General features: G+C 34.5%; 1 protein-coding gene across 2 annotated transcripts in view; it reads right to left on the bottom strand.

The window, feature by feature from the left end:
- Bmp2k (BMP2 inducible kinase) overlaps positions 1-17254 on the bottom strand; it is a 97862-nt gene that overhangs the window by 20000 nt on the left and 60608 nt on the right. Inside the window, exons 12-16 of one of the 2 annotated variants that reach the window (XM_042678110.1) lie at positions 16897-17096; positions 16114-16212; positions 15108-15289; positions 13684-13841; positions 5874-5984 (exon numbers count right to left, since the gene is read on the bottom strand). In XM_042678110.1, coding sequence (XP_042534044.1) covers positions 5874-5984; positions 13684-13841; positions 15108-15289; positions 16114-16212; positions 16897-17096 — 750 coding nt within the window. Of the gene's footprint in view, positions 1-5873; positions 5985-13683; positions 13845-15107; positions 15290-16113; positions 16213-16896; positions 17097-17254 lie in introns of both variants that reach the window. The other variant, XM_042678111.1, reaches the window with a different exon arrangement.

Below are 17254 nucleotides of genomic sequence, written 5' to 3'. Positions count from 1 at the left end.
GTTATATATTACAGACTGTGGTAGACAATTTGCTCCAGGGAAGTTAGAATGAACTTGTGACTTTGAAATTATGTAATCATTTAATCACAATCAAAAAAAAAAAAAAAAAAAGAACCTCGGGGAAGGGAGGGAGGGAGGGGATGGTAGGGGGAAAACAATGGAGGGGGTAACAATGTTCAAGAGGAAGTGTATCATAACCTCACTCATGTAACTGTAACCCTCTGTATAGTAGCTTTACAATAAAAAAAAAAAAAAAGGAAATATAAAGAGAAAAATGAACACAAAATGGGAAATATTTTTAATTAAAGGTTCATGGGAAGCCGGGCGCCAGTGGCTCACACCTGTAATCCTAGCTACTCAGGAGACTGAGATCTGATGATCGTGGTTCAAATCCAGCCCAGGCAGGAAAAGTCTGTGAGACTCTTATCTCCAATAAACCACTAGAAAACCGGAAGTGGCCCTGTGGCTCAAGCAGTAGAGCGCTCGCCATGAGCTGAAGAGCTGAGGGACAGTGCCCAAGCCCAGAGTTCAAGCCCCACAACCGACCAAAAAAAAAAAAAAAAGGTTCATGGGTTATTTAAAAAAATTAAAATTATTCAAAGATATAAGAAACGTATTATCAAACTGAAAAAAGACTTAAAATAAGGCAATATCTTGAATATTTACAAGTTAATAAAAATGCTTAAAATGCCCACATGCTAAAAAAAAAAAAGCCCATGTGCTGGAAAACAAAGAGGAAAAAAATCCTGGGTTCAGAGAAAAAACTGTGACCAGAATTCTCTATCAGTTCTTTCAATAGCAATGTTAAAAAATAATAAAAATGCAGTGCCTCTACAATTCACAGAGAAAAAAATATCTAACCTAGAATTATTTTCTCAGATGAATTATATGTGTCATTGTGGGGCAAAAATATACTTAATTTTAAGTAGCAGAATTTAAAACTTATCTTCCATGTTGTCAGACCATGTTGATCTAACAAACCATGAAGGAAGGACAGATGAAGAAGGACAGTACAAGAATTTCTGAAATACTAAAGGGTAAATAAGATACTACAATTAGAGGAATATGCCAGACCTAAAAAACAGTTAAGTCAAATTGCAGTTTCATGAAAATAATGGCTACTCTAATCTGGAAGGAAATTTACACTTCCAAATATAGATGAATCAATGAAGGAACATAAAAAATCCAAGAAAACAAAAATTTTGTAATTACAAATATAGTACTCTACTACTCCAGGAATTATAGAAGGAAGGAAATGTGAACATGATATACAAAACCTGAGGAGTTAGAAATAGTTATGCATTTGAAAATGTTGCCAAGTGTCAGTGGCTCATGCTTGTAATCCTAGCTTCTCAGGAGGCTGAGATCTGAGGATCACAAGCTGAACCAAGCTCAGTCAGGAAAGTCCATGATACTCTTATCTACAATTAACTACCAAAAAAGGCCAGAAATGGAGATATGGTTCAAGTGGTAACATACTAGTCTTGACCACAAAGACTCAGAGACAGCACCCAAACCTTGAGTTCAAGCCCAAGGACTGGTACACATGTGCATGCATGCATAGACAAACACGTGTGCACACGCACACACGTACACTGGCTACAAAGGTAACCAAACAGTGTGTATACATTGTGCTGAAGGACAGGAAAGACAGCCCTATGCATTTAGTGACCAGGATATGCTCTGAGAAATGCATCAGCAGTCTACTTCATGTAAACATTAGAGGGTACACTAATAAAAATTAAGACAGAATCAGCAGGAAATACAGGCTTTTTGTAAGTGGTAGGAATCAAGTCCAGTGCTTTATACACATGCTCTACAACTAAGCTCCATGTCTAGCACTAATAAAATATAATCTCCAGGACTGTGGTGTATATGTAGTCCCTCATCAAACAAAATTCCATTATATGTCATATTATTATATATATATGGTTGATTGCATGTATGATATAGGAAAACAGTCCAATTAACCCATATTCTCATGTCTGATACTAGGAAGTCTGCACATGTCTAAAACTGGGGTGAGATGAGGTTTTAAAAAAAAGAATAAGAATTACATATTAAAATGCCAGAAAAGAAAAATTACCTCTACAAGTTTTGGGTTTTTTTTTTGTTTTGTTTTGTTTTGTTTTGTTTGTTGGTCATGGGGCTTGAACTCTGGGCCTGAGCACTGTCCCTCAGGTCTTCAGCTCAAGGCTAGCACTCTACCACTTGAGCCACAGCATCACTTCTGGTTTTCTGGTGGTTTATTGGAGGTAGTCTCATGGATTTTCCTGCCCAGGCTGGCTTTGAATCATGTTCCTCAGATCTCAGCCTCCTAAGTAGCTAGGATTACAGGCATGAGCCACCAGCTCTTGGCTCTCTACAAGTTTTTAAGGAAAGGAAACTAATAAGTCATGGAGATTTTTAAAATTTCATTATTAACCTTGCTAAATTTCACTTTTAGAATTATTTCAGTAAAATTTTAACTTAAAATTATTTTATGAAATGATAACTGAAGACAAAATTAAAATACAGTGTTAAGGTTAAGCTTTAAAGTTCTTAGCTGGGCACCAGTAGCTCACACCTGTAATCCTAGCTACTCAGGAGGCTGAGATCTCAGAATCACAATTAGAACCAGCCTGGGCAAAAAAGTACATGAGACTCATAACTCTAACTCACTACCAAAAAGCCAGAAGTGGAGTTGTAGCTCAAGTGGTAAAGCACTAGCCTTGAGAGAAAAAGCTAAGGGACAACACCCCCAGCCAGGAATTAAAGCTCAGAAATGGGGTGTGTACACACACACACACACACACACACACACACACACAAAGATGAAGAGTTAACTTAGTATAATTTCTAAATAAAATCAGTATAAGAAACACTAGATTCCAGACAATGGTTCTTAAATGCCCATTAGCATTACACTTAAAATTTGCTAAATTCTTATAGTATGTTGATATATAATTAAATTATTTTATTCAAGCATTTCTACATGGTTTAACTAAAATGAAATTGTTTAGTAACTTCAAAATCCAAATTCAACTAAGATGGTTTATCCCATATACTTAAGTCTGTATGATATTTACACACATTCTTAGGAGTTTTTCTTAAACATTTTTTCTGTCCCAGTCATAGAAATCTCCAGGAAATAGTCTAATAGTGCTAGGTGGAATATATTTTCTTTTACTTTCCTTTTGTTTTTTAAAAAGAAACCTTCCTGTTTCCATTTCTTGGGAATTCATTTCAATAAATATTATTTTATATGATCAGAAGTATGTAGGCATTGTGCCTTTGTGTTCCTCTCCTAAGAATATCTTCCTTTAGTCTCACTATGTGTGAATGCCTAAAGTCCTGTATAATTTATCATATCCCAGTATATTTTAGATTTAACATCCATATATGAGAGAAAACACGTGTTGTCTGTGTTTCTGAATTTGGCTTACTTCACATAATGTAAGTTATGTTGGAGTATATTTTCACTGGGTAAAATGTGTTTTCCTCAACTTTACCCTAAAGCTTATGAATATCCCTAATGCCCTATTTTTACCTAAAATTTTATAACAAAATACTTCTAAGCTCTATAATATATAGGCCAATATAATTTTACAATTTTATTTCATTACATTTTGGCTATGATAGGAGCAATTTAACAATATTAATACAGTGATCACTTTTTCTTCCCTCTCTAAGATATATTTCTCCTATGACCATTCATTCCTTCATTTTAGTCTGTGTACTTACTTTTTAGCTTGAACTTTTTTTTTTTTTTTGGTCATGGGGCTTGAACTCAGGGCCTGGGCACTGTCCCTCAGCTCTTCAGCCCAAGGCTAGCCCTCTACCACTTGAGCCACAGCGCCATTTCCTGTACTTACTTTTTAATAATCAGACCATCTTATCTGTTTGACTATAAAGCAGTGTGCATGTTCACACTATAAAAAGTTTGCAGAGAGTGCATTTATATTAAATAGTATTTGTCAGGATCACTGCATAAGAAGTATATAGGGTACTTTTTTATGGATAGTTAGGTTTTCATATATTCCATGACTATTAAGTCACTGGGTTTGACTACTGGGCTGGATCAAACACAAGCAAATCATATTTCCAACTTTCAAAAATCTTTAAATCGGTCTGGGAAGGTGGCTCAGTGGTAGAGCGCTTGCCTTGCATGCATGAGGCCCTGGGTTCGATTCCTCAGCACCACATGAGCAAAAAGAAAGAAAAAAAGCCAGAAGTGGCGCTGTGGCTCGAGTGGTAGAGCGTTAGCCTTGAGCTGAAGAAATTAGGGACAGCGCCCAGGCTCAGAGTTCAGGCTCCACAACCGGACCCCCCCCCCAAAAAAAAATCTTTAAATCTTCCAGACAACTATATAAACAAAGTTAAACAAAATAATAACAGCAATCAAGCTCAAATTTGCTAGCATATTGCTAATTAATTACAAAATCCCGAAGTAAACCTAAAAATAAAAGTGTCCAGATAAAATATCATTTGAGTTCACTCCAGTTCCTGATTCTACTGTTACATTTTTCCAGAGAACTGTCATAAGTCACTGAAGAACAGAGGAGTAGCTTCATAGATACATGCAAACCTGAAAAACTAATGCAACTCCTTACATAGTACACAATAGAGGGAGTCCTGAAATTGCTCTCTGCAAACCTTCATCATTGAGTTATATTCTTGCAAAGTGTAAAAGATACTTTAAGGTATTAGAGTTAAAGAAAAAGAACACCCTTTTGACAGGATATTAGGAGTGAAATGGACATTTATACAGATTAAATAAATACACTGTTACTCATCATTCCCAGTTAAGAATGTATGCATGAAAAAGACAAATGAAGGCAGAAAACAGAATAGCAAGAATAAAGACTGTTTTCAGCAACATCAAAGATTAACCCATGGACTGTTACAACAATTAGAATCAATTTTGATTAATGTACTAACTGCTCCAGATAACCAAGTCTAACTGGTTAAAAAAAAAACTGGCAGAACCCCAATCCAATTTCCATCTGAAATTCTAAACACACACTTCATATTTTGGCCATACATTCTAAGTTTTTCTTTTATTGTTACTCGTGAATGTATTTTTTAAATAACAGTGAGTACTATGGAACTTGCTTTAAAGAAATAAATAGAACTGAACCAAAGAAAACCAAAAACCAAAATCTTGACAATTCAAAATAAAAACAAATCTCAAAACTTGCTTCTAACAAAGCATTTTCTAATATATTTCACAATATAAAGATTAAGACTTGTTTGTCCTATGATCATACAGACACATACATTCAATTTATGCCAAAGAATCTTTCAAGTGTTAATGGGACAATTACTTTGGAATTATTACTTAGATATATATATATACACACACACACATACATTTATTTATTGATGATATTAGGGTTTGAATTCAGGGCTTCAGGCTTGCTAGGAAAGTGTTCTACTACTTGAGCCAATTAAAAAACTATTTTTAAATAGTAGGTAATATCAATATTTAAATTCTGAGTTAAAATCCAAAGGCTACTAAGAAGAGTAGCAAAACAACTACAAGAGAACTTAGATTTTTAAGCAAAAGCTAAGGATTAAAGTATCTTTAAAGGTGCATTAAATACATAAAGGAATAAGATTATTTATATGCATGCAGTTTTAAGGTATCCCATAATAAAAGTAAAAAATAAGAGTAATTATTTCTATCATGTAAATCAGCATTTTTTACTTTGTCAAAGGCACAATTAACCCAAAAAGTGGAACATTTGGAACACCAGGTTGGCAACAGGTTAAAGTAATTTTCTACTACGCTTTCTGTAACACCTGATTCTTACTCCTGCTTTCCAATAATAAGGTTTTGTTGTGTAGTTCTTGAACTTTTTAATGGTAGGGATGTTACATTTGTAACTTGCCTGAGTGAGCAATGAAAGGAACAGAACCAAAAGGATCTTCTGGAGGATGGTTAAGTGGAGCAGAAAGTGGGTCTACATTCTTATCTGAGGATGCTCTCTCCTTGAGCCTGTCTGCAAAAATAAGATGGAACAAAAAATAAAATAAAATAAAAATGATACTTAAAGCAAAAGTAATATGCAGTAACAAATCAAAGTGAAAATGAAAGTAACATTCTTTTAGAGCACTACTGAGATTCCAAATTTAAGTACTAAGGCATAGTCCTGAAATCAGTGCTAGATTTACTAAATAGTTAACAAAATTCAAAGGTTGAGCTAGTTCATAAAATATTAGCTGTTTACAACTTGAAACACATTGGACTGAATGAATTTTAAACCCTGCTTACTAATAAGCAAAGTCAAATTTGGCAGACTTTCTCCAAAAATGCACAGGAAAAAGATATTTCAATGGTCATTCATCCATTAAATAGGTATCTATTGTTTATTTCCAATAGCAATAAATAATATTCATTATACTTCATTATTCATTTCTCAGCAATCTATGTTATATCAAAGAAAAAAAACCTTACTTTATATGCTCATTGGGGGAGAGGAAGCAATAGTATAGTAAGAAATGTAAACAAAATAGGTGGTTGGGAACCACAACTCAAGTGGTAGAGCACTTGTCTAGCACCTGTAATACCCAGGAACCAATCCCCAGCTCTACACACACATATGCAAATATACACAGTATATTAAAAATAACCTATAGAAAAAATGGGGGAATGGGTACCAGCAAAGATAGTGATTCTTATAATTACTAGGTGCAAAAAAAAAATGTGAAGTAGGCTATGTATGGATATCTAGAGAAGAACCCAGAGGAGGAGAAGGAACAGAGTCAAAAGACTAGGTGGGATAAATCCAGAGTATTTAATGAAGAGGTGACATATCTTAATTCCCAGTAATGACCATAGTTCCCAGTTCTGAAACTAACTACATGGTAAGTAAACCAACTGAAAACTGCCTACTGTTTTTATAGGATCTCATTAACCTTTGATTCTTAGCAACCAAAATTATACTACTTGAGATTAATTCTTCAAGATTCTAGTCATTCCCATGATTAGACCTTGGTCCACAGCCATTCAAAGGAATTCAATTTATATTTGGCTATTTTCATGAATTCTTTACAGGGTTTTACAGGGCTTTAGGGTGAAGAGGAGGAATCCAAATAAAACTGAATTCCTAAGAATGACTTGTAACTTCAGAAGAAATAAGAGGCTCAAGGTAAAGCAGCAACCCCTAAAACAATTCTTGTCAAATTTACTGTGCATTCTAATCAGTATGGAATTAAAATATGGATTCTGGTTCCATGTATGTGAAGTGCATCCTGAGACTCTGCACTTCAACATGCTAATTGTGTGAGTCCAACACTCTAGAGAAGGGAAGTCCTGGAATAACTAATAACCTTAAGATGCTTAATTATTCATATGACAAGTTTTTAAAAAAAAACATGTTTAAATAGATAAATTATTTATTTTTAAGACAAACTCTACATGCACCAACATCATGGAATTTTGGTTATGCACATTTTACTTAATCAACAGTTGGGTGCCAGTGGCTCACACCTTTAATCCTAGGTACTCCCGAGGCTGAGTTCAAAGGACAAAGTTTGAAGCCAGCCTTAACAGGAAAGTCTTATCTCCAGTGAACCTCCAAAAAGCCAGAGGTAGAGCTGTCTTCAAGCCGTAGAGCACCAGCCTTAAGCAAAAAAACTAAGGGGCAATACACCCAGGCCCAGAGTTCAATCCCCAATACTGGCATGCGCGCGGGCACACACACAGAAAATTTTCTTAACCTTTTGTTGAAATGCTAATATTGAATTGTAGGCTCTGATTTTTGAGTTATCAAAAACAACAAAATGCTAATATTGAATTGAAAGCTCTGATTTTTGAGTTATCAAAAACAATCTGCCAACTGATTTTGGAACAAATACTTTTCTAATGTTAAGTTCCACTTTTCAAACCCAAAACTGAAAATAAAATGAAAAGCATTTTCAGTATTATTGTTTTTGTCGGTTTTGAGGGCTGAACTCTAGGCCTAGGCATTGTCCCCTCATCTCTTCAGCTCAAGACTAGTGCCCTACCACTTGAGACACAGCACCACTTCCAGCTTTTTTCTGCTTATGTGGTGCTGAGGAATCAAACTCAGGACCTCAGGCATGAGGAACAAGCACTCTACCACTGAGCCAACTTCCCAATCCCTTAAGAATTGTTCTTAAGTATCTTAAAAGATAGCAACTGTGTAACTTAATTCAGGAAATCAGCAAAAAAAATTCACTGCACCATGGGAGACTCAAGAGTGATAACCCCACACAACAATACAGAACATACTTCATTGTCAAAGAAGTTAGTCTCATAGCATCTTTCTTTAAAAAAAAAAAAGTCATTGAAATTACATGTCAGTAATTATTTTGTCAGGCTCTGAATAAAATTACAAAGTAATTACAAGCCAGAAACTAATTTGCCTTGTTCTGAGTCTTCCTACGCTAGCCTTCTACATCCTTAGATTCAGAGTGATAACCCCACACAACAATATAGAAGAACCCTCATTTTCCAAAATCATGACTTAGAATATTGGTACCAAAGCCTTAAGGAAGGAATCTGGTCCTAAACATCTGTATCAAAATTTCAAGGAGGCTTGAACAAAATACTTTTACCTATCCCAACCACAGACCTAATGAGTAAGATTACCTAGGTAGGAACTTGAGAATTTGCATCTTAATACATACACTGGCCAAACTTATAAACCACTACTAGACCAATGGTTCCTAGTATATAAAATCACAAAATTTCTACTAAGGTGCTTTGAATACTTATGTACTTGGTATATTTTCTTCATCAATCTATAGTAAATTAATGGTAAATATGTAAGTAGCACTGTGCAGTTATATCAAGCACCAACATTATGATATAATGGTAAATAAGAGTCACCATAAAGTGTCATATATAACAAGAAATCAATTTTATTGGACTTCTAAAAATCAGATTTCTAATGTCTACATAATAACCTGGGTCCCTGGACACTAATGACACATAATGACTACACAAGAATTTTGATGGGGAAAAACAAGTCATTTAAGGATACAGGTGGACCTGTTGCAACAATGAGAAGTACAAGTTGTCATGTCCAAAACGAGCTTTACAACGTTGGTGCGGGTGGGGGGGGGGGGGGGGGGGGGGGAAGGATTGGGAGCAGGGGGGGGGGGGGAAGGAAGCTGGGAAGGGATGTGAAGGGTAAACAAAGGAGGAGGCTGCAATGCTTGGTAAGAAATGTACACATTATCCTGCCATGTAATTGTAACCCCTCTGTACAGTATGTTCACAAATTAAAAAAAAAAAAAAGAATTTTGAAACACCTATAAATAAAAAGAAATTAAAATGGTTAAGTGCTATATTTCAAATACATAGTCACCCCTAAAGGGAAGTTAAGTACCTTTTTCAAAAGAGTAGTTCTGCTTAGAGGAGATCCAAGCTTGAGCTTATAAACAACTTACCTTCTCCTGTCTTTCCAAAAGAATTCTGTCCACAAATAAAGGCTCTTTTAATCAATTTTAATTGATATAGATATTAAAAATACAGGACTTAGAAATCCTAGATTAAAAACATATCTCACAATAAAATACTCTAAATTTTCTTCTATTTATTAAAAAAAATGGCCTAATGGTTATATAGATAAAAGATTTATCAGATACTAGTGAAAACATTTTTATAGATTAAAAAAAAAGTGTCACTCTGCACTGAAGGCCCAGTAACATGTCTGAGCTACAAGAAGATATCAGTTCATGTTTTACAATGAACTATAAATTCCAAAGTTTATATGTACTTTATTCTGTGGCTTCATAAGTAAAACAATATTCAGTAGAAATGTGAATCAACCAGTCTTTGGCATCTACTATTGCTCTTTTTAGTTATTTTGTTGAAATTTTAAATAGCCTCAAATGAATCCATCATCAAAAAAAATTTCATTATTATTAACATTTAGAAATATATAACTATTTGAGGGCTGGGAAGGTGGTAGAGCGCTTGCCTTGCATGCTCGAGGCCCTGGGTTCGATTCCTCAGCACCACATAAGCAAAAAGAAAAAAGCCGGAAGTGGCGCTGTGGCTCAAGCGGTAGAGTGCTAGCCTTGAGCTGAAGAGCTGAGGGACAGCGCCCAGGCCCAGAGTTCAGGCCCCACGACCGGACCCAAAAAAAAAAAAAAAAAAAAAAGAAATATATAACTATTTGAACAAATGGAAGTTGAAAATTTCCCCCCAAAACTATTAAACAAGGTGACAAAGACAGCTTATATTTAAAAAAAAAAATCACTGAGACAAGCTTTTGATTTAATGTGTTCATCTTAAGAATCATTAAAAAAAAGAATCTTTAAATTACAAATAGCATTCATTTATACTGAAATTAAAAGCAAGACTAACTTACATGTTAAATCTCTTCCATGTAATATATAGAATCAACTGTTTTCATAAAGGTCACTACAGAAATAATATTTACCAACTACTAAATATTTAACAACTACTAAAATAAGATTTCTGGATAATACACTCAAAGTAATATATTTCTTCCTAGGCTGCAATTCCTTTTTCCTTTAAAAAAAATAACTACATATCATTTTAAAAGTAAAATCTCATATAGCAGTGTATTATTCTATGATCCCTTTGAAACTATTACACCATTACACAGACAATGTCTATATTCTTAAGGTATACATGAAGGTCTTTAGTCTGTCATTAAAAAACACTTAATAAACCAAATATAAAAATTTTAACTTTTTTTTTTGGGGGGGGGGGGTCCCGGTCGTGGGGCCTGAACTCTGGGGCTGGGCACTGTCCCTCAGCTCTTCAGCTCAAGGCTCGCGCTCTACCACTTGAGCCACAGCGTCACTTCCGGCTTTTTTTCTTTTTTCTTATGTGGTGCTGAGGAATCGAACCCAGGGCCTCATGCATGCAAGGCAAGCACTCTACCCCTGAGCCACCTTCCCAACCCCAATTTTTAACATTTTTGAACATTCTTAATAAATATGTGCCAAGAAGAAATGTAAACATTTTGGGCATTTTAAATGCAATGACAATTTTATTCATTTTGGAAAATAGTTGTTGGGGAGAGAGGAACCAACCTGTAATGACCAACTATCAATTTTTACTACATTGTTAGTCTTCTACTAAAATTCTTAAGGTTCTACAAGAGGATTTTTGCCAATTTTAATTTAAACTCTATCATATAGATCAAATAGATCTAAAGAAATACTAAAGATGACTAAATATTTCAATTACTAACGGGAAATGGTTTCTCAACTACGTTCTATACCTTATCGATTCTTCATAAATTTTATTAAACATATTATGCTTTCTTTGAAGCCTATTACAACAGCTATTTAATATTAGGAGATAAAGACACTTTTCCACCTACTTCCTCACTTTAATTTGTCTCTTCTGCTGTTGTTCTTTGACCAAAAAGCCAATTTGTTTTTAACTAACCAGCTGAGAAACCTGATGCAGAACTTTTGTATGTCCCACCAAAGACCTCCTATATCAGAGTCTAAAAGCTTAACATTAAGAAATTAAGAAACTGGACACTATGTTGAAAACGAACTTTACAACCGGGAAGGGGGGCGGAATGGACAGATATAGTAGGGGAAAAACACCGGAGAAGGTAACAATGCTCGATAAGAAATGCACTCATTACCTTACTCATGTAACTGTAACCCCTCTGTAACAATATTTTTACAATAAAAAATTTTTTTAAAAGTGCATTTTTTTCTGACTAAAGACATCATTTATTGTTTTCCTGAAACTTTGAGATATGCATCATCTGTATCTATCTCAATGTTTGCACAAGATAAAGATTAACAGCAGCTGAGTGACTGAGATTACTACCCAGTTAAATGCTATTATTGGAATAGAATTCATGTTTTCTGGTACTGAATGCAGTACAAAAAAATTGAAGTAATAATTTCAGTAACTAAATTTCAGTCATTTCAGTAGCCATTTAGATGATTTTTCCAAATAGCAGAGGTTTCCAATGTTGAAAGTCTGACATTCACATAAAGTTGTTCTTACACTTTCATTGGGAACCTAATAGCACTCTATAATTAATAATGGCATGAAATGTACATAATCTGTGGCACACACATGTGTACAACCCATGAGAGAACTACATTCTATCTAAACTTGAAGTTTGAAAATAAATCGCTGGTTCAAAATTTTACAAGCTAAACTCGAATTTTTATGAATTTATACATGCAGACATATATACATGCCATTCTCATCTATGCCAAATAAATAAAACTTATATATTCTAAATGTTTAGAATAACACTTTTTATAAGGTACAAAATAATGAGAATCATTTGCCTATCCTAAGTTTATTTTTCTTAAAGAAAAAAAAGATTTGATATTTTTGTTGTTTGGTTTTACTATAGAAGGACAAATACTGATTTACCAAAAACTTGAAAGTACACATTAAAAGTAATACTTTTGCTTTTAAAATAATCATATAAATTGTTATAATTTGGCTACTCCTTTCTGTCCTTTCAAAAGAAAAGACAAACTTTATTTCCTTTCTTAAAATCTGTTTTTAGGACTATTTCATGTAAATTCTAGGAAAAAGGCCAAACAAAAGTTGTGGTTTAGAAAAATATCTTTTTAATAGGATGTAATCGGTCTTACCAAAGTTAACAAAGCTTTATTAAAGGCTCAAAACTCATTTCTATATCTATATTCAATAATAAAATTAATTTCCATAATGCATAGCTAATATGTAAAATACAAATTTAAAATACAAATTGAAACTATTCTTAACGTGAATGTCGGCCATTTATAAATTTCACATAAAATATATACCAATTCAGAACAAAGCATTTCAACCACTAAAGGCATTCATAAAGCCAGTAACCTAAATAAAATCAAAATTAGAAAATGGGGACTACTGATATTTTCTTTTCACATACAGAAAGGATAAAACATACGTGTGTATGCACACACCTGCACATTCACACATATACACACTAAACCTCAGAAACCTGAACACTGCCTCACTTCAAAGTGAGCTTTTGCTCCTACTTTACGAACTATCTTCCTAAAGAGAACATTTCCAAAATAGGTGTGGTGAGGTTTGACATATATAGTAAGTAGTTTCAGAAAAGGCAATGAAGTAAAAACATTGAGATATCTGATTTAAAGTGGAAAAGAATTTATTTAACTTTTGCCATAGCAGACAACAAAGCAGCCCTTTATATTACCACTCATTAAAAGGACATTACAATGCATTAACATAATGTAGTAACCCACATTTTTTTTTTCAGGCATTTTCAAAGGGCAACTCAGACCCACAATCTTTTCTATCAAGTGTGCAAGAAAATAGCTGCAAAATGATTAGTAAGGCAATAAACTACGGTCTCTCTTTTTGCTTGGACATTAATTTTCCATGTTTCAGAGATATTCTGAATTTAACATTCATAGAAATGCAGTATTTAAGTGTTAGGATATCAGTATACTATCAGGAATCTTGAGCTTAAGAGCTACTACCAAGCAACTAATTTCTAATATACACAACCTGTGTGTGTGTGTGTGTGTGTGTGTGTGTGTGTGTGTGTGTGTATATATATATATATATATATATATATATATATATATATGAAAAAAGAGGGCCTGAATTTTGCCCTCAAATGTACAAAGAGCATTTTCTATATACCCCTCAAGATAGTCTTTGGCCTTGCTGAATAATTATAAAGTTGCTATTCTACTGTGAAGCAAAATAAGCCTTCAAGTGTCCCTTACTTGATCTTAGAAGGTCAAATTCTCTGTCCAAAAGTTCCTCTTCTGTTAAATTGGAAAAATTATCTTCTCCAAAAGGATTCCACCCTGACATATCAGGTGGGTTACTGATGCTCTTCTGATCTGTAAAAGTTGCCACTGCTTCTTTTTCAGCAATTGATCTACTAGAATAATTGAGGAGGAAAAAAGAAAGAAAAACCACATTACAATTAAGGAAACCTCAGCTTCCCAGTTCACATTTAGAAAACCACATTTTATTATAGTGGAGATGGCTGGGATAGAGAGAAAGAAACCTTGGGATCTGAGTATAAAAGCACGCTACTAGCTTTGTAACCGTCTAACTAAAATATATTGGTGTGTTCCTTAACTCCTTTCTATGCCTCAGCTCATTGCCTCTAATAAAGGGGTGACAGTATCTATATTATAAAGCTACAGAAGTGTTTAAATGATTTAATACATGGTTTTAAAAAAAGCAAGCACTCCACATATATTAACATTCTCAAGAGGACAAGTCTTAAAGTGACCATCAGTTACCATACTCCACAGTCCCTATTAATACTGTACAGAGATTATACATCATACATCCTGGTTATATGAAAATGTCTTACAAAAAAGACATTCCTTCCTTCATGGAACTAAGTAAATGAAGGTTATCTGGTATATATGTTATAAAATTACTCACAGTATCTATGATCTGAAGCCTTAGACTACTTGCTCTATGAGAGTTATCTTAGATAAGCCTCTTAGCTTCTGAGGTAAGACGTGAGCCTAAAAACTTAGCTCAGGAGTTCTAGTTGTCTCTCCCTCAATTCACTCTGAAAACACAGCACAGAAATGAGGTGAAGAAACAAAGCTGTCAACTTCTTCTCATATTGAAATCCAGATATACTCTCCATGGACAATGGAGGAAGAATCTCCATGTTCAAAGAAAGATCTCAATTTTACAAGCCTTACCTCCTTTAAATTCACTTTCCCCTTGGCAGCACTATATTATTGTCACTATACATATTTTTACTACATATTTTTTAAAGCCCTTGCTTAAACCAAATTACAGAAACTTTACAAGTAGTCAAATCAATTAAAATGATTAGCATATAGCTAGAAATAATTAACCTTTTACAAGGTTACTTCTTTTTAACTATTAAAGTAGCTCATTAAGATTTTGTTTATAGTAAGTTACTAAAAATGTCTTTTCATATATGCTAATAATTCCCTTAATTATAAATGCTCCTAGAAGATGCTAAGCCTTGTCAGCAAAGCAGAACTAACAAATGGGAATGGAATGAAGGGTAAGGAAACATAGACAGGACTAGGGGGGAAAAGGTGGCTCTATAACAAAATAACTCAAAATTTATTCAAGAACCATTTCATGATTCCACACATCAATTACATCCACGTCCACTTGCATTCACTGGAAAAATACTTGCCTACTGGTACTGTAAGTGGAGTCCATGGTTCCAACCTGACCTGGAAGTGATGAGGCATAGGAGACTAAGGCTGGTGAGAAGTCTTGAGGGGATGTAAGATATTCAGGTGATGCTTGGTGTTGAGACTGCTGGCGCTGAGTTAGCATCTGTTGTTGTAAAAAAGCTTGCTGATACTGCTGCATCTGAAATAAGAAACAGCAATATACACATCAATAATCCAATCACTGAAGTACTGACAGCACTGTATCTATTTATACTATGCTCCTTCCTTTTCACATTCATTGGGAAGCAGAAAAAAATGCATATTTGAAGGAACAGGTTGTTACTAGAAAACTATAACAGGATGAATTTTGTCCACTAATGATACAAAACAGACTCACTTGATCAGATAAAAATTCCTCCTTTATGTGGGCTGGGAAGATGGCTCAGTGGTAGAGCGCTTGCCTTGCATGCTTGAGGCCCTGGGTTCGATTCCTAAGCACCACATAAGCAAAAAGAAAAAAGCTGGAAGTGACGCTGTGGCTCAAGTGGTAGAGCGCTAGCCTTGAGCTGAAGAGCTGAGGGACAGCGCCCAGGCCCAGAGTTCAGGCCCACAACTGGACCCCCCCAAAAAAAAAATTCCTCCTTTAAGTATTTTACAGAAAGAAAAGAGAGTAGCTTAAACATACTAATATGATGGTCTGAAGCAAATATACTCTCTCTTGGGATTTCACTGTTACTCAACAGGTATTTGCTGAATGAAAGAGATATACAGTACAGCAAAACATCGCTGGTACAGATCACTTTTCATATATATTATCTATTAATTACCATGTGCCATATTTAGATGCCATAGTTCAGCACAAACTAAAGCTGCTTGAGAATATATACTGGCTTCAATAAAATACATGTATATTAACTAACTTAAATTGATTTTGAATTACTCAATTCTAATTAGTACCATTCATACTTCCAACCCTATACTGCACACCTTGAAAGCAATCTCTAGAAATTACACTCTACATACCATTGTGGTATACTGTGATGCAGGAGGTTGTGGCTGATATACTGAATGCATTAAAAACTGTTGCTGCAGTATCTGTTGCTGCTGCACTGCATGTTGATACTATATTGAGAGGGGAAAAAAACTAATCAGTATTATTCACAGTTTTTTAATGCCTACCAATTTTAAGTATTGATCATGCATAAATGTTAGGTTAAAATATTTCATGCAGTTATAAAATGATAGTATTAATTCACTTTAGTTCACTAAGTTGAATGAAACCAGAAGGCAAAGGCCAGCACAGAACTTAAGGTCACGTTTATTCTGTGTTCTTTCCAACTCTGAATGTTTCTCTTCTTGCCCCAAGGCCAATCCAGTCAAAACAATTAAAAAAATCTATCTAGCAAATATCAAAGATAAAGTTATTTCTGAAAAGATTTTTTTTACAAAAGTATTATTAATCTGTGAACTCAAGTTATAACATAAAATAGGTAATATTCATCATAAACTGCAGTACTTCATGCTGGATATCAAATAATTAGATGAACATTCTTTGCTTCATAAGGCTATGATGTAACCTATTTTAACACTGTGTTTAACTGTCTCATCAAATAACAATTAACTACATTCTCTTTAATAATCAGGAAACTAGGGGAAATGTTTAGTTGAAGTCAGTTCAAGGTGCACATGAATAGAAAGCAAATTCAATTGGCTCATGAATTGACCATATTGCTTCCATTTGTACAGTAACAAAAGAACCACCTGCTACATACATGCATTGTAAAGTAGAGGATACAAAAGAACTACCTGCTGCATATAAGCATCCTGAAGTAGCTGCTGTTGCTGCTGCTGCTGCTGCTGGTGAGGTTGGGGATGCTCCAACTGAAGTTGCTGTAATCTCCAATCTCCCTGTTGTAGTTGTTGAAGTACTCTATGCTGCTGTGGAGGCTGCTGAGGGAGCCCCTGACCCAGTAACATTTCAGGACTATTTCCAGGTCTCATTGCTCCTGTGATAGATTTCCAAAAACTTAATACTAACACACTAAAGATTTCAATAAAATGACTAAGCTTCAACATTTATCCAACTAAGGCATCTATATTCATACTTTAACACAACTTCATCACCTTATCACATATCCTATGTGCATATACCCTAAAGGAATTA

The sequence above is a fragment of the Dipodomys spectabilis genome, unplaced genomic scaffold (genome assembly GCF_019054845.1).
Source record: "Dipodomys spectabilis isolate Male_0828 unplaced genomic scaffold, ASM1905484v1 ptg000043l, whole genome shotgun sequence".
NCBI classification, from domain to species: Eukaryota; Metazoa; Chordata; class Mammalia; order Rodentia; family Heteromyidae; genus Dipodomys; species Dipodomys spectabilis.
Note: the sequence above shows the minus strand (reverse complement) of the source record. Positions and strands in the feature narration are given on the sequence as shown.